At 38.6% G+C, this 21,782-nt stretch overlaps 5 protein-coding genes across 5 annotated transcripts; 3 read left to right on the top strand and 2 right to left on the bottom strand.

Moving 5' to 3' along the window:
- Window positions 1–317: 317 nt before the first annotated feature.
- Window positions 318–1,141, bottom strand: CLUP02_16607 (uncharacterized protein; the record flags this gene model as incomplete). Its single annotated transcript, XM_049295525.1, has 4 exons — window positions 318–591; window positions 643–698; window positions 769–807; window positions 866–1,141. 4 exons carry the CDS (start codon window positions 1,139–1,141, stop codon window positions 318–320), a joined length of 645 nt encoding a protein of 214 aa, XP_049152672.1.
- Window positions 1,142–8,822: 7,681 nt separating this feature from the next.
- On the bottom strand, window positions 8,823–10,095 carry CLUP02_16606 (glucose N-acetyltransferase; the record flags this gene model as incomplete). Its single annotated transcript, XM_049295524.1, has 3 exons — window positions 8,823–8,846; window positions 8,905–9,497; window positions 9,567–10,095. The coding sequence occupies 3 exons, from the start codon at window positions 10,093–10,095 to the stop codon at window positions 8,823–8,825; spliced, it is 1,146 nt and encodes a 381-aa protein (XP_049152671.1).
- Window positions 10,096–12,124: 2,029 nt separating this feature from the next.
- Window positions 12,125–13,574, top strand: CLUP02_16605 (uncharacterized protein; the record flags this gene model as incomplete). Its single annotated transcript, XM_049295523.1, has 3 exons — window positions 12,125–12,883; window positions 13,102–13,127; window positions 13,442–13,574. The coding sequence occupies 3 exons, from the start codon at window positions 12,125–12,127 to the stop codon at window positions 13,572–13,574; spliced, it is 918 nt and encodes a 305-aa protein (XP_049152670.1).
- Window positions 13,575–15,008: 1,434 nt separating this feature from the next.
- On the top strand, window positions 15,009–15,612 carry CLUP02_16604 (uncharacterized protein; the record flags this gene model as incomplete). The annotated part of the gene is made up of 3 exons (XM_049295522.1): window positions 15,009–15,093; window positions 15,145–15,263; window positions 15,355–15,612. 3 exons carry the CDS (start codon window positions 15,009–15,011, stop codon window positions 15,610–15,612), a joined length of 462 nt encoding a protein of 153 aa, XP_049152669.1.
- A 1,466-nt stretch (window positions 15,613–17,078) lies between these two features.
- Window positions 17,079–18,351, top strand: CLUP02_16603 (TfdA family Taurine catabolism dioxygenase TauD; the record flags this gene model as incomplete). The annotated part of the gene is made up of 3 exons (XM_049295521.1): window positions 17,079–17,246; window positions 17,318–18,050; window positions 18,104–18,351. The coding sequence occupies 3 exons, from the start codon at window positions 17,079–17,081 to the stop codon at window positions 18,349–18,351; spliced, it is 1,149 nt and encodes a 382-aa protein (XP_049152668.1).
- Window positions 18,352–21,782: the final 3,431 nt, after the last annotated feature.

The following is a 21,782-nucleotide window of genomic DNA, read 5'->3' as shown; positions in this document are numbered from 1 at the left end:
AGTATTAACCTTAGAATCCTATAGTTAATCAAGTCTTTATAAAATAAAAGACTATTTTTAATAGTATTAAGAGGCCGATTAATCTTATTTTTAATATACGAGATTATAATATATTAGTAAATAATTATAGAAAAAAGAATTGTATTTAAATAATTTTTATAATTATTATGGTAGTTTGTATGTTATGGGTTGGATTATAATGAGGTAGTTAGGAAGAAATTGAGGGGGGGCCAAATGTAGGGGGGGGGCCAAAAGGTGGTGGGGCGACTTAATGATCGGATAGTATTCGATATTAGTGTACGTAATGAACGAAGTTGTTACCTAGTGATTAGACTCTCGTCAACGCTGATCTTGTCAACAGGCCTCAGGGAGGATTGCCGGCATAAGGAACCTACGACCCATGAGATCTCAGTCTCAATACTCTTGATGGTTTTGCGACTATCCTTGGTGACTGGCCCTGGACATGTGTATAGACACGAGCATGCGCTCTTCTGAACTGCTAACGAGCACAACGAAGTAACTGCCCTGACTTCAAGGTGATTCATGGCCTCTCGCCGTTGCTTCGGCTTTGCCGTTGTGACTTCGAATCGCCTACAGCAGTTAGTCAAAAGCACACATCTCATTGTCATCTATATGGCCTACTCGACTGTCCATGTTGGCCTCACGGTCTCAGTTGCTATGTAACTATAGGTTGACTCCTGTGACAAGGAACTCGTGTAAGCTTCTTGAGGTTCTTGATTGAGCAATGGGGAAAATGACAGTGCATACTGTGTAGGAGAACGTGGATGTCGTAGTTGTTTCAGTGCCCTATCAATCACAAACATGCGTCAATTTGATATACAACCTTAGAGTCCATGATACCTACTATTTCTTCAAGAGTGTACGTAGACGTCTGCGTTTTGGTTGTCGTCGTTGAGATGGTGCCGACCAAAGTCGTGGTTGTCGGCAAAGGGCATTCCAAGACCGAAGAACAAAATTTTGACACGGATGCTGTGCGGCTGATGAGTGATGTGATTGAGGATACGCATGAGGCAACGGCAGGAACTGCGGTACAAGACGATGCTGACTGCGCGTACACGATTGGAACCGCCCTCAGTAGCAGTAGAAGTACTGCACCTGCGATGCTCGGAAGTCTCATCATATTAGTATCCCTATTACAGGGTAGTTAGTTCGAACCGTAGTTGACGAAGAGATTAATTAAACTATATAAATATCTGCGTAGTAAGTATAAAAAGGAGGTTCTAACTATAGGTTAGGCTAGCTATAATAATCGTAAATAGGGCCCTTAATTAGCCCCTATATAGTTAGTTATATACTATAGTTAAATTAAATTTTTAATCCGATACTAACTTTCTCTTTTTTTTATTAATTTAACTACTACGGTTAGAGGTATAATTTAACCTCGGGCCCGTTTATTAAGTCGTCTCTTTTTCCCCCTTTTCTCTACTCTTTTTATATAACCTATCCCTCTATTTATATAATAACTTTTTTATTACTTATAAATTACTTTAATCCCTTATTTAGTACTACTTTTATAAAAGCGTTTACGAAGTTATTTTTATTATTAATCTAACGGATCTTAAGTATCTCGCGCCTTTTATACAATTACCTAAGGGTTATAATATCAATTATAAGCCTCTTTTTTTTTATCGTTCCTAATTTAATAAAGTATTTATATAACGAGTAGGAATTAGTATAAATAACCGTTAAAATAAATAAAAAGCTAATTTAATTAGTAAATTTCTTTAGTATTATTAAAATCGCGTAAGAGAGGTTAATACCGTTAACTATATTATAGACCTCTAACACTAGCACACTTCTCGTTACCCGCTTATTTTTAGTTAATAAGTAATAAATTATATTACTATATATAGTAAATTCGCTCTTACTTATAATCTCGTTAACTAGGATAATAATATACCCTAATTGCGAAGTAAGGTCGTTATTATTCGTAAATAACTTATTAACGAAGACGTAGAGCTTACTAATCATAAGGTTAATTAAGTAGTAAATAAGACCTCGATCGAGATTTATTTACTACTACTTAAGCTGCTTATTAAATACCTTAACGTTTTATTTAATTAGATCTATAGCTTATATTATTTTAACGTAGTTAAAAGTTACCTTAGGTTAATAAATATTTATAATATATACCCCTCGTACGAGCTTAGCCTTATACTACTTCTTAACGTTAATTATATTTAGATCGATAAGGTTAATTTTCTCGCCCTACCCCTTTTATTAAAAAACGACGGTTTTCTTTTTAATTATAAAAATCCTATTATTAAATACTAAGGGGGTATTTATTATAAAGACTTCTTTTAGCTTCGTTATAAAGCCCGCTTTTTAAAGCTCCTTATCCTCTTTTTTTATAAAGTTAATATTAAATAGGCCTAATATATCGTCGGTTTATATTCCGACGATCCTAAATTAGTTACCTTCGTACTCCGTAACTAGTAAGCACGGGTCGTACGTAAAAGTAATTATGAATAATTAATTAATATAAAAATCGTAATAAGTAGCTTACTAATAGGTGCCCGATTCTGCGAGTCTATATAGTGGCTTAAGCACTTTAATAATCGTACTTTCTAGGTACTTACTAGCTATTTCCTTTAGTAAATAGGCTAGGATTTTCTTTATAAGCCCTATAGCCGATTAAGTATAGGCCTAGGTAATATTACGGCTCTAAATCTCATATCCCTTCTTCTGTAATAATACTATTAATACTATTATTCATCGTTAATTATAGCGCTATATAGTAAGTAATTATATAAGTAGCGTCGCCTTTTTAACGTTACTATACCCCTAAATTACGTATTTAGACTTCTCGTACGGCTAGGGTATTCCTTTTTCTTTAATCTTACGAACTATTCGTAATTTAAATATATAGAGGTTTATATATTTTTCTAAGTTATATAGGATAAATCGATAGACCCCTCGATTGCGAAGAGTATTTACTTCGATAAGATCTAATCCCTTATACGGCTTTTTAGTAGTTCTAATTACGCCTTCTTTACGTAGTTTAACCGCTAGCTCGAAATCGGCTTTTTTTATTATTATATAAAAGGTATTAATTACCTCGTTATTAATAATAAATTACTACGTTAAGGCTTACTATCGTAGTCTTTTGCGACGTCTTATTAGTAATATTAGTACCCTTTTAGTAATTTCCTTTTCTTCGTTATTTATTAATACTACTACGACGATTTCGTTAAGAATAATTTCCTATACCTCTACTGCGAGTTATATAGTTTCCCCTAGCTCTTTTTCTTTTTATAAGTTAGAAATTACCTCGTTAGGATCTATATAATACGGTCTAACTACTATAATTAATACTTCGAGTAGGTAGTTGCGATCTTTCGTAACTATATAAGAGCGCTCGTTAACGGAAATTAACCTATATAGCCTAGTTTATTATTAAGTAATTTCGCGCTATACTTATATATCTAAATTTAGTAATATATTTAGATTATCCCTTATATCGGGCTTATTATATATAGTAATTATTTTATTAACTTACTTTTTTATACTTACTTCGCGTAATGCCCGTATTACTCTTTTAACTACTCGGGCTCGTTAGCTTATACTGAGTAACGGTAATAAGGCTAAGGTCGTTCTTAAATATGCTCTAAATACTAATAGCGTTAGTATAAGTCCGTTGGGCCCTATAGTATTGTTATAGCATTTAAGTACTATTTAAAAGTATTCGTTATTAGTAGAATCCGGATTTTCTTTTTTAATAATTTTAAACGCCCTTTTTAACTACTAGTGTACCCTTTTTACTTTTTTAATACTATAGTGCGCTTTAACGGGTACGACTTTTAGCTATATACCGTAGGCCGTTATATTATCCCTAAATTTTACTAACTTAAAGCTAGTACTAGCGTCGGTTCTAATACCGTCTAGCGGTCCTTAGTATATATTAATCTAGCTTTTTTATAGGGCTATTTATACTATCTTTACTTATAAATCCTAGAGGAATTGCCCTATTTAGAAAGATATAGCTACGTTAATTATATATAATACTAGCCGACTATTTAAGTAGAAGATATCGACGACTATTTCTTAGTTAAAGTTAAGCTTATTACGTAATTTAAACTTAAATCTACGTGGGCTCTGCGCATTTATTTAGTATTAATAATATATTTTTATTAACTACTCTAGCGCCCTTATTTCGATATTATTATTACTTAATTACTTTAGGAGGTTATATAGCCTCGTAACCGACGGGTACCTAAATCTTTAGTATAGTTTTTTAAGCTTACTTTCCGTTAAGTAATTAATTAACTTCGTATTATTAATAAGCTTTATAAACGCATACCCTTATTATCGTTCGACTATCTCGAAGTACTTACTACTAGAGATTCTGTTCTTCGTATTATTAAATATAATACTTAGTCGATCTATATCTTTTAAATATAAGAGAAATAGGGTATTAATAAGTAAAATATAAAAAGTTATTGTTCCGAAGTATATCTCTATTTTTATTATACTTAGGGCGACGATTTCTTTACTTAGGCCGAAACTAATCCTCGTAATACCCGCTATTAATATATTAAGTATTACTAGCGCGATTTTTTATAATACTTAAAATTACCCTTTTCCTCTAGTTAACTATTATAATACCCTAGTATTTAGGATAATTTTATAAAAATCGTCTAAGCTATACTTTTCGCTCGCATAGAATACTTATATAAACTTAGTATTCGAGGGATCTAAGTAGTATAAAAAGGACCCCTCTAACTATCCCTAGATTTCCTTAGTATTATATTCCTTTTTTTTAGATATTAAAAGAGATAGCGTCTTTTTTTTAATTATTAAGAAAATAGGCTTCGGCCCTATTAAATTTACCCTTTCGGCCGCTTTTATATCCGTTATCTAAGGGACCTTCTCTTACTATTCGTAAATAAAAGCCTACTTATTGAGAGCTTTTACTACCCTCTATTCGTTTAGCTTCGTATATCCTCTAGAAGCTAACGGGGTAAAAAAAGAGTAGTTAATATTATCGATTTTATTATAATCTAATTCGTTAGTATAGGGGGTAAGATCTTTTTTATTTTTTAAATCTCTTATAGGGGGTATATACTTTAAGCCGCTACTTTAGTTACTATTACTAAGTTCTATACCCCCAGATCTACCCTTATATATAACGAGGAATTAATTAAACTAATAAGGGCTAGTTTTATTATTTACTACCCTCGACTTTTTATACTATTCGTACGATTTAGTACGCTCTTTTTTAAAATAATTACTTAACTAATATCTATCCTTTTTATAAATATAGTATTACTTCTTCTATTACCCTACTTATAAGTTAAATCTCTACCTATTTAATAAATCTAGGCCTCTTTACTAGTAATTACCATATCTAGCCTCTTTTCCCTTTTTATTATACGTTTAATCGACCTAATATTATTAATAAGGGCCGTTATATATTTAGAGGTAAGTTTAGCGCGGTATTTTTATTTTAATATTAAAGCTAGATCTTAGCCTCGAGCAGAGCGTCTCGTAGTTTTCGAGTACTTAGTATAGGGTAATTTTTATTTTTAGTATATACTAAATTGTAGTATAAAGATATCCGACTTTCTACTCGTTTATCCTCTTATTTAGCTAGGTTTTTATTAGCTTATCGATTTAATTAATAAGCTCTTTAAAGATCTTTACTCGCGATTTGCCCTCTATTATCCTAGCTATAAATATAAAACAAATCGCTCGTAGCTTAGATAGGAGCTCTAGGTTCTTATTATAAGTCTCGAAGCGGCTTCGGATTATATTAATTATATTAAGAAATTCGTTTTAATTAAAATTACGTACCGCTTCGTAATAATAATTAGAGGCTTTACCTACGAGTACAATATTAATTACTAAATAATACTAGTATTCCCTAATTCCGACTTTTTCGTAATAATTATAAAATATCGTTAGGGTTTTTTATAAGACCTTATACTTCCCCCCAGAGTACAATTTCTCTTTTAAAAAGATCTTTTTAAGGTTTATAAATTACCTCGTATTTATTATTAGATTTTTAGTATTTATATACGATCCTTGCGTTACTACGTACTATTAGTAATTTTAGGTCGTTTATTTCTTTTTTTATTAGCCGATCGGTGCCGAATTTTACGTTAGTAATAGTAACGAGTTATAGATCGAAATAGGCAAAATTATTAATTATCGTACTTCTAGTACTATATTTTGCTCCGGTATATCCTTTCATAATAATAGATTTCCGTTAATAATTATAGGAAGGAAATTTAAGTCGTTTACCTTTTTTTTAAATTCGTTAAAGCGATTATACGCTTTATTAACCTATACTTAGTTTTATAATACGAATTCCTTCTTTATAATTATTATTATTAGTATTATTAGTATTTCGTATAGCTTTTATAATTATAATTACGCTAATAATACCCCTCGCCTATAGAGGAATTTATTAACTACTTTTGCGATTCCTAGGCTTACGCTCGCGAACTATTCGTCTAGCTAATAACTAAAGTCATTTATAATCTTATAAAATAAGGGTTACCCCTACAGCCCCTTTTTCTTATAAACCTTAGTTAAATAGATTAATGCCGCGTTTATTTACTTATTATTAAACTAATCTGTAATTTTATATATTTACGTCCCCTAATAATCCGGGTTAATATTTACTTATTTATAAGGGATTAGGATTCTATTTAGGATTAGGTTTCGTCCTCTTTTTTTTTACCCTAACTTACTAAGAGTTATACTCTAGCTTATGCCCATATTAGTAATTACTAATATATTTAATTTTAATAAGGATATATTTAATCCGCGCGCTAGTTATAGTAAATCCGTACTTTTACTACCTAACGAATTTATTAAGGTCTAGGAGATTCCTGCTTCTTCTTACTATCTCGCTACTACTCTCGTTTTCATTATTTTTAATAATTACTACTACTTTTCTAAATCGCTAACTATTATACTTACTAAGATCCTCCTTTTTATCTAATAAAAAAGGATAGGTTTTAGTAATTCTTTTTAATAATAGTAGCGGTAGACGTTTATATTATTATAAGAAAATATAATAATTAGTCTTAAGATCTTTACTAGTTACTAATTTTTATTATCCCGTATATTTTTAGCTTCCTAAGCCTCGTACTCTCTATAATTTTTAAATAGCTTCCTTAGTTAATTTTTTAAAATTAGTAATCTCGCACCGGGAGCTAGTATAAAAAAAAAGCCCTTTAGTAGCCCTTTAAAAGATTCTTTTTTTTTCTCCTTAGATCCTCGTCTTTTTAGCCTTTTCTTAGGCTAATAATAACTCTAGCGGGAAGTTATAAAATTACTTTAGGGTAGCCGCCTTTTTTTTAAGTTAATCTCCGAGATCCGTAATATTCTTAGCTTAATATTATTAAAACTTTTAAATTCCCTCCTCCCTCGTTAGACCGTCCTTTATATTATATTCCTAAGTAATACCCGGGGAGTAGTTAAGGGAGCTATAAAGAGGTTATTTAGATCGCGGGCTTAAGGTCGTACTCGTAAGGTCCTCATAATAATAGACTTTCTTATATACTATAGATCTCTTAGCTTAATAACTCCTATAGGGTTACTTTTATTACTAAATAAGAATATTTATATTTAAAGATCCCCTTTTTTAATCGCGCGGTGCTTTTTTATATTATACTTTTACTAATTTAACTAGTTAATTTCTAATTACGGGCCGGCTATAGAAAAATCGTTTAGTAAAAAAGCTACTCGGGGTAATAATAAAAGGCTAGTTACTTAAACAGTTCTATTAATTAACGTAGTTTAATATAATAAACGTCGACCTCTCGTAAGTAATAAAGGGCTACGATTACTCAATTCCGTATAGTATTTAAAAATCGCCCCCTTTTTCGTTTATTTTTATAAAGTTAATTAGTACGAATCTCTTATCCCGTACGGTATTAAAAAGTCGTTTTTTCTATATAGTAAGATACCTTACCGATTTACGATAATAGAATTTAATTACTAATTAGTATTAATATCCTTATTATAAAGTAGTTAGTTCGAACCGTAGTTAACGAAAAGATTAATTAAACTATATAAATATTTACGTAGTAAGTATAAAAAGGAGGTTCTAACCGTAAGTTAGGCTGGCTACGATAATCGTAAATAGGGCCCCTAATTGGCCCCTGCGTAGTCGGCTATATGCCGCGGTCGAATTAGACTTCTAATCCGACACATCATTTGAAGAAAGAATCGACGTATAGTTGTGTTCTTTGGAGATTACTCAAGAATTTCACCTGTGGAAGAGCCGATTCATATGGAGTGCGACTTGGAAAACCCTCTTACTACCTATTGTCAATTTGAATTACCCTTTCATGTTCCTACATTCAGCCTACCGCCACAATCATAGGCTCAACGCCACACCAATTAGATCTGACAGTCGAGTGACATTAGTCCCCTGCATATCGATGTATGTGTGGTAGTATACATCATAGATCAGGTCAGCCGCAGCCTAGTGTCGGGGATAGATATTTTGAGGCTAGCAATCGATTTCAAGGGGGATTTAACTATTTTTAGTGCGCCTTCGATAAGACAAATGCCTGCGGTCTTGACAATGGCTCTTATAATGCCACGACTTCTCACCCCCGAGGTCTATGGCAGTCTTCTTGCATGAAAGAGGTAGGATGGAAGCCTCGTTGCATCCAGGGACAGTCATGTTCAGGCCAAATTGTGGCTTTCATTCGATCACCACGCTCCATGCGTGGAAAGAAACTTCAAAACCTAGCTCTTGGATTTACTGCATATTCTGTGTTGGGTATCCGTCGTTCTTCAACTCAAGATTCGTTCAAGTTCCCAATGCTTGACAGGTTGGATCAGGTGTTGATACCGCAAACTTGCTTTAGGCATGTCAGCAAAATCACGTCGCAGGAATTGAATGGAGTCGAGTATACTCACAGATCTACGAGCTCTGAAGTCCGTGTAGAAGCTGAGCCATAGCTCTCGTGCTGTACAATCCTCATTCCCATCTCTGACCACGCAGTCGGGTTGTCTCTCCTTGATCAAACTATCAGAAGATTTCAACCAGGGCTTATGCATGGGCCAATCTGAGAAGTGAAGATATTTGGCCTCATTATAGACAGTTACTGCATCCCAAACCTCATTGCTGTTTCCGAGATAGTAGTCTTGGTGATCGCCGCCAAAAGAGCGAGTCAACAGCGCATATGGCCGGTGAGGGAGAATCATGGCGCTGTCTTTGTACAGGTCGTTTATGATTTCCATGTCATACTCTTCTTTCCCGGCATGGTCCACCTTTTCCACTATCCGGGCAAACTCAGCAACGCTGGGCTGCACGAGCATGATGTGCGAAGCAACTATCTTCTTCTCAGGGTAGAGCCAGTAGGCCCGCGGTACGGCGACCGTAGCGGGCGGCGATAGGAATAGCTCATCGATATTCTGTAGCAGTGTGGAATCAGAGTCAATAGAAAGGACTCGATTATACTGGGTTTGGTTGAAAGCTAGGAGCTTGGTGAAAGACTCAGCCCATGTAGCTATTGTAGTTGACCCATTAGTACATTATAGACCCAACCAGTGGGGCGCTAGCAAGAGACTCAACTCACGATCTGAGCCTTTTCTGTGTTGAACAGTGATGGGAATTAGTTTCACACCATATGTATCCCTCGCATGAATGAGCAGAGAAGCATCTTTAGTGTTTCCAGTTGCCGCCAGGGGATCTAGCATTTCGGAAGGATACAGCAAGATGCGATCAGCCTTGCTTTGCAGGTGCTGCAATCTCTCAAACACCATAACCGAATTGCACAGATATGGTGTGTTGGTGGCATACTGCACATAGGCGAACCGGGACCAGTCTACGTCTGTATGGCTCTTCGCGCCCTCGACTTGGCTCAACGCCACCTGGGATGACGACAAGGTCGGGCGTCGGAATCTCGAAACCTGGACAGAGTTGTCGAGAACAAAGAACACCAATAGCGCTCCAATGACTGTCCCCACCAGCCAGCGAAAGCGCTTCGAGGCTATAACCTCAGAAAGACTTGGCCGTTCTGTACGGGAGGACGGATCACTTTCAACCGCATCGTAGTCTAAGCCCTTGTTGCGGTGCCATGATGGAAAGAGACCTTGGACAGCCATTGGGAAAGTAGATGTAGCGAGGAGGGAAGTGGGCGAGCAGAGCGGCCAGGCACAAAATGTTTTTTCATAGCTGTCAGATTATGCCACCTAACTCTATAAGACGGATCTTTGTGGATACGATCGATCTAACTTTGGCCTAGGACGCCCAGGAGATTGCTAGACAAGCTTACGGTGCCGTTGTGAACCCTGTCGTGTAATAACAAGAGTGGATTCGCACTTCCAACAGGCGCTTAGCTTCAAACGCAAACTACTTACCAAAAGGCTTCTTGCCGGTGGGCGCACTTTCTTGCAGCCAGATCTCTTGAAAAAGTGAGAATGTCTAGAAAGAAAGGAAGAAGAAAATAGAGAGAATTAACAATGAATGGATCTAGTAGTCCAGAATATCTAGAGAGAACTGTGAATTATCAAATGGTGTGGTTGTTGGAAATACATGCTTTGACCAAACGAAGCTGAGGCCCGGTTGATCCGCAGTCTGGGCAGAATTCTCAGCTGCGAAGATGTAGAAGAAATCCCAACTGCCGACTCCTTGATTCAGTACCTATTAGCAGCTCATGTCCTCTTGGATATAAATAGAAAATCCCCTGAAACTAAAAAATGCACTGTCACCCTGTGACCAAACTAAAGCGCACACTTTAGACCAAGCACTACCTCGATCCGATCCTCCTCCCATATTTCTACCACCTCTTCTATATAACCTACTTTTTCATGAATAAAATAAAAACATAGAAAAACATTCAAGCCTTTTATTTAATCTAGAGTATTTTTTTGATATATTTATTTATTATAAAAGTAGTGATAAAAGTGATGGTTAATATGGATGCTTATTAGGTGTGCGCTTTCTTCTGATCACAGGATGACTCTTTACCGCTTGATGCTAGATAGGTAGAGATGATTGTTTGAGCAACCGACGAACCGCCGCAGTCCTGCCTATGAATGCCCAAGGCCGATCTTTCATTGCTGACCTCTGTTCATCCCCCCCCCCCCCCCTCCCCCTTTTTCTTCCACATCTCGCACCCTTGGCACCCTAGATTCTTTGTATATGTCTTAGGTTCTGAGATCCCCTGCTAGGTTTTGTTTTGCGAAGCTGTTTCTTTGAATCGCTGAGCCATAGCTTCTAGCTTCGACAATGGCCATCAACTCACCGCTCGGTCTCCCAGTAATCATCGTTTCTTCTCCAATGTCCAGATTCTTTCATCGTGAGGCCGGCTTTCTTCTCAAGTGGCATGATCTCCTTCGACCTTCCGACTAGACGTTCAGTAGCAAGTCATCAAGACTATTGTCGGCGGGAAGTCGAACATGGCTCTTTATCCGGAACAAACTCCCATTCTATAAGGATTGAATTTAAACCTTATAAGCTCAAAATTCCCCTCTGATACAATAGCACAAAAGCTAGCACATATCTAAGTACATAACAGCATTGGTCGTTCGAAATAGTACCAGCTCAAAGTTTTGGATAACGAAATGCGAACCGTACTGTCACCTAATAATCGAACCCCTCGTCAAATCACAGACTCTACCCCTTCCCTGATTTCCTAGTGGAACTAGTAATCATAAACTGGGGCACCGTTCTAGCGTATTCTGGGGAGCGTAGGTATCAGATTCATCGATGGCTCAACCAGGCTTCAAGCCCGAGTAAGTCGTCGCCAAGTCGGGCTTAGATCATGGGGGTAAAGACCACAACCTCTAGCAGGAGTAGCAACCTCTTCTCCTCGGCCCATCTAACCGGCTCAACTGTAGTAATACTGAGAATATATGACGTACTCAAATTCCCCGATTTCTCGTCATTCCATTGAATCAGGACACTTCAACACTGCTGCTTATTGGACGGACTATTCACTTCACACGCCTCCTCCAGCAGGCAAATGTCGGTTCCGGATGATCGACTCGGGCTAATTTCACGGACTGATATTTGCGACAGCCGTCTTTTTCTGAAATAACTCCCGCATAGCTCACAAATGATTTCCCTTCTCAACCAACTATCATCAAAGAGCAAGTCTTCCCTTTTTTCTCACCGGCCACAATTTCTAAGATGATGCTGAAAGCGCCCATCGACACTCGGGTTTCGGCCCCAATGCAGCTTATTGTCGTTATCGCTAGCTATGTTATCTGGGTCTCCTTACTCATTTACGGACTTTTTCTCCGGAAGAAGGAGAGTACGTGGTTTTATGTCACTATTGCGCTTGCCGCGGGTCTCGGTGGTATATTTGAGCCAATCTACGACAATGCGCTGATGCTCTACTTCTACGGCCCCGGCCAGTGGACAGCTTTCACCTCGATGGGCGTACCGCAGCCCGTATGGGTTTATAGCGGCTACGCGACTCTCTACGGCACCGTCTCTGTCTTTCTCAATCGCCAAATTACCAGCGGCATCACACGTCGATGTTTCTTTCGATACGCCGCCATAGAGCTCGCCAGCTCATGTCTCTTCGAGATAGTCGTTATCAACGGTGGTGTGTACGAGTATTGGGGTCCCCATGTGCTTCGCATCTTCAAATATCCCATCGTCATTGGCATTCTAGAGACCGTCCAGGTCATGTTTTACAGTGTCGCCGTCGCCAGCCTGCGTGCTAGGAGCGATCGTACGGTGTACCATCTCATTGGCGCATTCCTCATATTTCCGATAACTTTCATGGCCGCAAACATCGGCGTTGGCGCGCCTCTCATCATCAGTCTCCATTCTTCTATTCAATCTGAGGCCTTGGTCACCTTGGGGACGATGGCGTCCATTCTGGGCTCCGTGGTCGCCATCATGGCTCTCCCAACCATGATCCCTGGAATTGAGGGGGAAGTGAGACTACCGATGGACTCTTCGAGTTCTTAACAGATCAGATCGTGTTGGAGTTGAAGGACAGCCACAACCGACGGAAGTTTTTGATTAATTATGGGCCGCTGCCGTTATGTTATTCAAATGCAGACAGATCACTCATCCACCGTAAGAGTGGTGTATACAATGCATGAAGATCAGATCTAAAGAATAGTGTGTAAGGTATGTTTGTGGCTTTGCAGCTGTTTCTGGTCTACCGTGGCGCCCCGTACGTTTAGTAAACGAAAATAGTTCAGATGCTAACAAACATCACTTTTGAGCGTTGAGTTTGATGATGTTGTTGACTAATGTGGCGGCCAATTGAAGAAGTCTGCAATGACAACGTTCATTTCTTTGCCTCCCCTTCAGATTTCCCAAAATGAGCGGGCTGATGATATGCCGAAGCTCAATAAATCTGCGGGGATGGCCGGAAAAAGATGTCGCGTACGGATTCACTACGAGTTGACTAGTTAGCATACACCGGTTGTACGATGGGAAAGAAAGACATACGTACGAATACTGTTTATCTGCAGTTATTCCCAGTGCGGCAGAAGCCACAGCAACGCTGACCGGTGACTTTGCTAATGCAGCATTGGCGGGCATTCAGCTCGCCGCTCGAAAACGGGTGCTCACCGAGCGGAGTGGCGGCGGCAATGGCGGCGAACGCAGCAACTAAGACGAATTTGAATTGCATGATGATGGCGCTGCGGCAGTAATGGGCTAACGAATGATGATTTTGGTTGAGATTGATGTATAGCGAGCAGAGTCTGTTGATGGTTGCAACGTACTCATTTATATATGCCCAATGCGACTAGGTTGGTGTTCTAGAGATGCGGCAGTGCGTTCTGAACCAAGACAAAGTCTCTCTGATTACCTTACTCCGTATAACCTCGCCAAAAGTCTCAACGTACCCTTGACCTCTGCTCGAGTTAATTACTTTCGTAGGTAAAGTAGGGTCAGTCTCAGCGGAGCAATAGTATTCCGTCGGTTGCTGCATGACTCTAACCCGACGGGATGTACAGGGTTGTTGACTTCGTGTTTCTCCGGATCTTTGACTTTGAGACGGACAAAAACTCGCCGTGCAGGTCTTTGTGATTTATGAGCAAATAGGCGTCTCAAACCCCAGACCACCTCGCTAAGGAATGAGTCCTATAGACTTATTCTGTATCACTTCAACTGTGCCAACCTGCCCTGGCTTTGAACCATTGGCGAGGTTGACCGAGTCTCATAGAGAACAGATTCAGGATCCTCCTTCTGCAGCTTCAGCAAAAGCAGAATGACATATTCCATCAATTGGGGAATTGTGCTAAGGGCAAGGTATGGGGTTTTCTGGTGAAGCCAAAGAGGCTTCTTCATAATTTATTTGACTTTCCGCTCATCGTCGATCCGGAAAGACGGCAAGAGCTATGAGGCCCAAATTCTTGTCATGGCGTGGTTTCAAGTCATGAGATTGAAAGCGGGTTGATTCTGGGGCGGAGATTGTCGATCAGTCAGTATGTTGGAGCCTGCTAGCCTGGCAAAGTCGGCGGGCATGACCGCGACGTGGGGCACCGAGGTGAATGCATTTCACGTAGGGGGGATGAGGCAATGCCAAAAGTCGAACATTTGAAGCTGCTGACTCGTTTCACGAAGATCTCGAAGCCGGTCTATTTATATTCATTTTCTATCGCATCGCTGAGGCCGTAATACAAATGTCTCATTTTCCCTCATCTCGGATGATTGTCTTTCCATCGCAAAACGTTAATGGGATAGATAGCGGTGATGGATTCTGAGACATGTCGTGAAAAGGGCCGGCTGCTTGCGTGGTCCGACGATGACCCCAATACCGGTGAACAGCCACGTAGAGTAAGCCAGCGACTTTGGGCGCCTTGTATCATCACGGTACTTGCGTTTTCGAACCTTCTTCTCGCCGCTCTCTGCGTGTGCCTCATGCTGCGAGTAGGTGGCCAACCTGCACCAGAAACTGCACCACACACCGTTGCAACCTCCGGGCCCTCGTGGCTTCCACCACAAAGTAACGAAATAGCTCAGTTCCCTTTCTTGCTATTTCAAGGAATTGTAAAAACCAGAATCACAGACATTTTCTAATACTAGCTGTGCTACAGTACCGATGAAGAAGACGCTCAACTCCGAACCGATATATGGAGGCCCGATTACGAATGAGAGCAAGGAGGCTTGGGATGCATTGATGCCGCGTATGCTCCCGACACCTGGTTCTTAATCGAAAGATCTGACATGTACGCTAGACGGCCGCGGGTTTGTTATCATCAAGAATGAGACGGCTGTTCCTGAGATGCCAAAGTTCAATGCGACCATGAGTGAGTACAAGGGAGTAATTTCGGTCTTCCACCAGCTCCATTGCGTGGTAAGTTTTCAGCATCCTCTACAATTAAAGTATCTGCCAAGAAGGCAATCGCTTTCCATTCAAGATGCTGAGAAAACGACAACTTCAACAGTGGGCTACTCGGGAGGCCTTTTTTCGGTTACTGCGCGATGGCAATTCGACTGAGATCGACCTTGGACACCTTGGTCATTGCTGGGACTTTGTCAGACAAGCCATCCAGTGTCGTGCTGACACCACCATCGAGTGGCAGGTGTCAGATGAGCTCTCTGGAAGCCTGGGATGGGGCTACCAACATCAGTGCTATGATTATGACGCCCTGCTTGCCTGGGCTGAAGAGCACAGGTGGGGTGATGAACAGAGTATTCACTAAACAGTTCTCTACTACATCAAAACTCCATTATGCCAGGCACGCTTTATGAACTGTCTCATGTTTACATCACATTTCTAAGTCATGACCCATTCTTCCGTATTTTCTAGCCGCTGGTCTTAGGTAAATATTTGTACTCGGCACGGTTCAAAGCTGATACGATATGAAATCTTCCTCATGCTGTGTCATATTGGCTAGCAGACTTGGAAGGAATGCTCATGCTCCTCAGAAAGTTAAGTAACAGTCATTGTCCGCCGAGCTGCCACAACAACTCTCAGTGGTTGTCCACAAGTTAAGTGTTAGAATGACCTCACATGAAGTCCAGAGGTGTTGACTAGAGATTTATCTTTCTGATGTGCGAAAGCCTTCACGCTGTTGGGACTAGATTACCAGCCTCCGTTCATTACGGTTATATCAAATACCAATTTAGAAGATTGACCACCATACTCGATTACTGTATCTGAATCAGAAGAAGATATGCGTACAATTCTTAAGATAAAAAATGAGGTGCTCGATCCAAACGGTGGAAACCGGGAGTTTGCCGGCCGATACCGGTTAACCTCCGAAATAATCCCCGAAAAGCCATCCGATTCCGGGGCCCAACGATGCCGGGAATACTGCAGGCAGCAAATCACCATCAACTTCTCAATATGGAAGCGTATCCGAATGCCGACCGACTTCCAGGTCTGCGCCGTGCGACAAAAGGCACGGGGACTTAACCGCCCGCCCCACAATGAACGGACTTCGTCCACGGAGCTAATATGGCACTACCTACTTACTTGTACTCAACCTCCGTTGCTCCTACAAGTTCTTCGTCATAACTCGACTGAAGCTATTTCATTTCTCAGGCTCTCATTGACTCTTCCTGTGTCGAAACCCATCGGGCTGAACTCCTTCACAGATGCTATTGATTCTCCTTGTGATGACCAGAGTACAAGCCGGCACCGCCCAAATTGCGGGGTCACCAAACACACACTGAGTCGCATCAACAGATTGCGTGCTCAACGCCCAGGATAGCAACATTGCAACCACCATTGCTAATCAAAGCCATTTCTGATGGTCTCTTTGGTAGTCATCCCACCATAAGATCGGTCTTGTTAGATATGAATGGCGTCATTTCCCCCCATTCAACAGACCCGACTCCTCCATCCTTTCGTCTCAGGAGGTACTGAACGCCAATAACATTACAATGTTCCATGAACCCATCAGTCGGTACCGCATCGGCTGATACTACTTGGCTATGTCTTGTTAAAAGTCCGAAAGGCAACGCAATCGAATCCTTGTCAGTATGCAATAGTTGGGACGATTGCCCCTCATCGGATATACTCCGACATAGACGACGTTTTGGAGGGGTAGTCTATATAAGCTCACGGACACCACTTCGAGTCTTTGATCCTAGACGTGATAATCCATCCTTATTCAACGTTAAGAAAGAGGAAAAAGCATCAGTGGCAATATACTAATTTACAATGGCCCCTTCAGCAACCGCGACAGCGACTGTGACCGACCCGGCCAACATCCCAGTTAATAACCTCCGCCTGTACGCCGACGGCTCCGGAGATTACAAGGAGCTCTCACCCACAACCTACGACAAGGACGCTGAAGCCAAGGGAGGCGATGGCCACCAGGGCGCGAAGGTCAGTACCACCTCAAGAGCCCAACAAATCATGCTTGATTAGAAGAAGAAAGACTGACTGTATCAATGTAGTACCCTCACTACCTGCCCACGTGGAACCCCGAACAACAATACCCTCCCCTGCAGCCTTTCCAGCATGTCGAGCACGGCAGAGACGCAGACCCTAGCTACCCCGATCTTCTTCCCAAGGACGCACAAGTAACCGACCTCACACCCTCAATCGGCACAGAAGTCAGAGGCGTTCAACTTAGCACACTCAGCAATGCTGGCCGTGATCAACTCGCTCGCTTCGTCGCCGAGCGTAAGGTCGTCGCTTTCCGCGCACAGGACTTCGCCGATCTTCCTATCGACAAGGCCCTCGAGTTCGGCGGTTACTTTGGTCGTCACCACATTCACCCGACCTCAGGATCCCCTGAGAACTTCCCCGAAGTCCATCTTGTCCACCGTGCCGCAGGTGACAGGTCAGCAGAGAAGTTCTTCGCCACCAGAACCAGCTCTATCGCGTGGCACTCCGATGTCTCATACGAGCAGCAGCCCCCTGGCACAACTTTCCTCTACATCCTCGACAAGCCTGAGACAGGAGGTGATACTCTGTTCTGCAATGCCGCTGAGGCTTATAACAGACTGAGCCCGCTCTTCCAGGAGAGACTTCACGGCCTTCAGGCTGTCCACTCTGGTATTGAGCAGGTTGCTGCTTCTGTCAAGAAGGGTAGCATCAAGCGTCGCGAGCCTGTTGCAAACACTCACCCTATCGTCCGCACACACCCTGTCACCGGCGAGAAGGCTTTGTTCATCAACCCTCAATGTGAGTTTGAACATCCCACACCATCTCCACTTGAATACTGATCATCATCTTAGTCACGCGCGAGATCGTTGGCCTCAAGAAGGAAGAGTCCGATGCTCTGCTCAAGTTCCTCTACGAACACATTGCTTGGGGCGCTGACTTCCATGCCCGCGTGAAGTGGGAGGAGGGCACTGTAGTGGTTTGGGATAACCGCGTCACCCAGCATTCAGCTCTCATTGACTGGAACAACGGTTCAAGAAGGCACTTGGCTAGAATCACACCACAGGCTGAGCGGCCATATGAGACGCCCTTCAAGGGTTAGAGCGCTGCAGGGGTGAGGAGTTCTGTGTTGTGTACATCAAAGATCCATGCCGTCGGTAGAGACGAGCAAGCTTCTGAGCAAGAGTCTACAAGACCAGCCGTATGAGCCAGGTAGTTACGAAGGAAATGCCAAACTGATGATTGATTCTTACGTACTTGTGAATTGGATCCAACGCAAGTCAAAATGTACCTAGTGATTATGTCACGAGTTATGGCACGCAGCAATGGGCATACGGAGTATAGTAAAAGTAGCTTAACTATTAAAGTAGAAATAGATAAAAGGAAAAGGTCTATATATACGATATCTAAAATAGATACGTGATTTAGCACGTAATAGGCATTTTATAAAGTGCGATTATTATCCTTATTACGTAATATACCCCCTAATTACTACCGCTAGGGAGCTATTATACTTAAGATAAAATCTTTAAATACCCTTATAAAGGCCTAATTTAGTTAAATATAAATAAAAGAAAATTAAGTATAAGGGATATGCGTCTTTTAAACTGCGTTTATTATAAATATATCCTTTTATTTAAAATAAATAGAATCCTAACCTAGAATAGCGCGTATTCTATTATTTTTAATATATAAATTACTAAGGGCGAGGCTACTTAGCTACTTTACGTATATCTAAATTCTTATAGCGTTACTTAGTTATTATTTTTCTTTTTCTTTTTAACCTCTTATAATTATTATAAATACCCCTATTTATTACGCGCGCGCGCCTATACTATCGAATTATTTACTAATTTTATTTTAAATATAAATATTTAATATATTTAAAAATAATAATAAGTTTTATATAATTTTTATAATACTTTTTATATACGTATTATACGGTTTATTAAGAGTTTAAATAGGTAATAATACTAACGAGCCCCTTTAAGTCGTTACCCCCCCATAACCTCTTACTTATTTATTAAAGCCCGGCTACTAAGCTCTCCTTTCCTAATTAAGAGGATATCGAGGCTATTAATCGAGACGCTAAGGACTTTATTAAGTTTAAAGCTCTTTTTAGCGGCTATAATAAGGGTAATAATAAAGTAAATAGTAATAATAAGAGCTCTAACGGGCTTTTATTTATCCCCTCCTCGGAGTCTAAGAATAAAAATAAAAATAGTTCGGATAATAAGCCCTTTAAAAAAAGTATATTATATACTTATTATTTTAAGAGTTTATATTTAATATTATTTTAAGGTTTAAAAAACGTAAAGCTAGCTCTTTTTAAAAAGGTAATAAGAAGTAAAAAAGAACGCTAAAAGGCTAAAGTACCTCCCGTAGTAAGTATAGTTCTTTTTATTATTTTAGGCCTATTTAATATATACTCAGTCCTTAAAAAGCTTAAGAGAGAGGCTCTTAAAGAACGGGAGATCTAGTACTTACCCTATTTTAAAATAGCCCTTTAATATATTAATATTAAAGATAGTAGTTATTATTTTATAAGAAGTAATAGCTAGTATATGCACTACTTTAATAGCTATTTAGCTAAAGGGTATATTAATATATTAGTTATTTTATAGCTAATAACCTAGGCCCTTACTAAGGCTATTATAAATAGCGCTCCCTCTTTTATAAATATATTATCCTTTTTTATTATTAAAAAGCGCACTTTTAATTATAGTTTTAATAGGATATTACTAAGCTTTATAATATTATTTATTAGATATATAATAACTAAAAGATATATAAGAACTATATTAGCTTTTATATAAAGGACTTTTTTAATACGCACCCCCGGTCCTCTCTTATACTTATTATAGTTATTTATAACTAACCTCTTATTACGCTACCCGCTTCTATACCCTAAGTTACTAACTTAACGGTTATTTTAGCTCCCGCGCCCCCCGCTACCCCTATTACTCTTAGTTTTATAAACTTTAAAATATATAAAACGCGTTTTTTAATACGTATACTAACCCTCCTCTTTAATAACGCTATATTCTTAATAATTACGTACTTTATAAACTAAGAGTTTAAATAATAAGCGTAAGCCCGGGTTTTATTTTTATATACGTATACCTTACGGGGTAAGGTTATTTTAAGAATTTAGGCTTTTAGGCTATAAAAGGTTTTTATTTTATTTATTTTAGGCCTCTAGGCCGTACTCTAGGTTCTATTTATCGTTTATTTTTAAGTATTAAGTTTTTTTAAGCGTAGCTTAAATTAATTATTTTTAATTATTTTAGCTATTTATAATAACTTCTCGCGTATTATAGAGGTTAAGAAGTATATGGAAATGTTCGAACTTAGCTCGTAAAAGGTTTTTAATAAGTCTATTTATTAATATATTTTTTATTAATATATAAATAACCTCGAAGCTACCTCTAGCGTGCTTTTATTTTAGCTATATATTCTATATATTAATATAGCGAAGTTAAGTAGCTATTTTTTCTCCTTCCCCTACGACGAGTTAAATCGTTTACTAATTATCATAGTTAACTAACTATACTTCTCCTAGGTTAAGAGTAATATTTTTAAAAAGGCGCTTTAGAGCTATAGTTTTTTTTATAGTTTTTTTAAAATAAAAAAGCTTAGCTTCGGTAATTAACATCGTAACCGTTACTTAGTATATTAATTTTTATTAAATTAAGCTACTAAAAAGGAATATTATATATCCCTAAGATAATCGTTATATTACCTCGTTATTTGCGAAGCTAGTATTTTTAGTTAGAAATAATAATTATATACTTAGTATATTACTATAATAGAGCATAAGATATCTCGTTATATAGAGATATTAAATATAATAGTTAATTATTTTAATATAGGTTATGTTTAGGTTAGTTAAGAACCGTAATAATTATAAGTAAATAAAGGCGACGTTTAGTTTAATTATAATAGTTATATAAAGTATACTCCTAACCTTCTCTTAGTAGCTCTTTATTTCCTCTTTTATTACTTACCCCTCGTTTAGTTTAAACTCTTTTTAAAGAAAAGGGGTAGCTAAATATAGTAAATTTATAAAGTCAAAGCGCTTAGTAACTCGCTCGATATATACGTTATAAATAAAATAAACCTTATGAGTAGTACGGTTTTATAAAATTAGTATTCTAAAGAAGTAATTAATTAGTCTATTCTCCTTAAGGTTAATATATTTTTTTATACCGTTAACGATCCCCTAAGCCGCCTTTTAGTTATTTTAATAGTATAAAATAATAAAGTTATTAATATAAAATACTAGTATTATTTTCCTATTTACGGTTTAGTAAATATAGATCTCCTCGTAGCTATATATTATATTTATATTATAGAATATAGAAGTAAAAGTTTAAAATTAGAGAATTAGTAAGTCTTAAAGGCTATATAGAGCGCGTTAGAGTTTATTTATTTTATTAATAACCTTATATCCCTTTAAGAGTTTAATAATTACTAGCTTTTTACTCTTAAGAGGCGCGTTAAGGAATGTATTAATAGTATTATACTAGTCTA

This window comes from Colletotrichum lupini, chromosome 9, assembly GCF_023278565.1.
Source record: "Colletotrichum lupini chromosome 9, complete sequence".
In the NCBI taxonomy this organism is placed as follows: Eukaryota; Fungi; Ascomycota; class Sordariomycetes; order Glomerellales; family Glomerellaceae; genus Colletotrichum; species Colletotrichum lupini.
The sequence above is the reverse complement of the archived record's forward strand: the minus strand, read 5'-3'. Positions and strand labels throughout refer to the sequence as shown.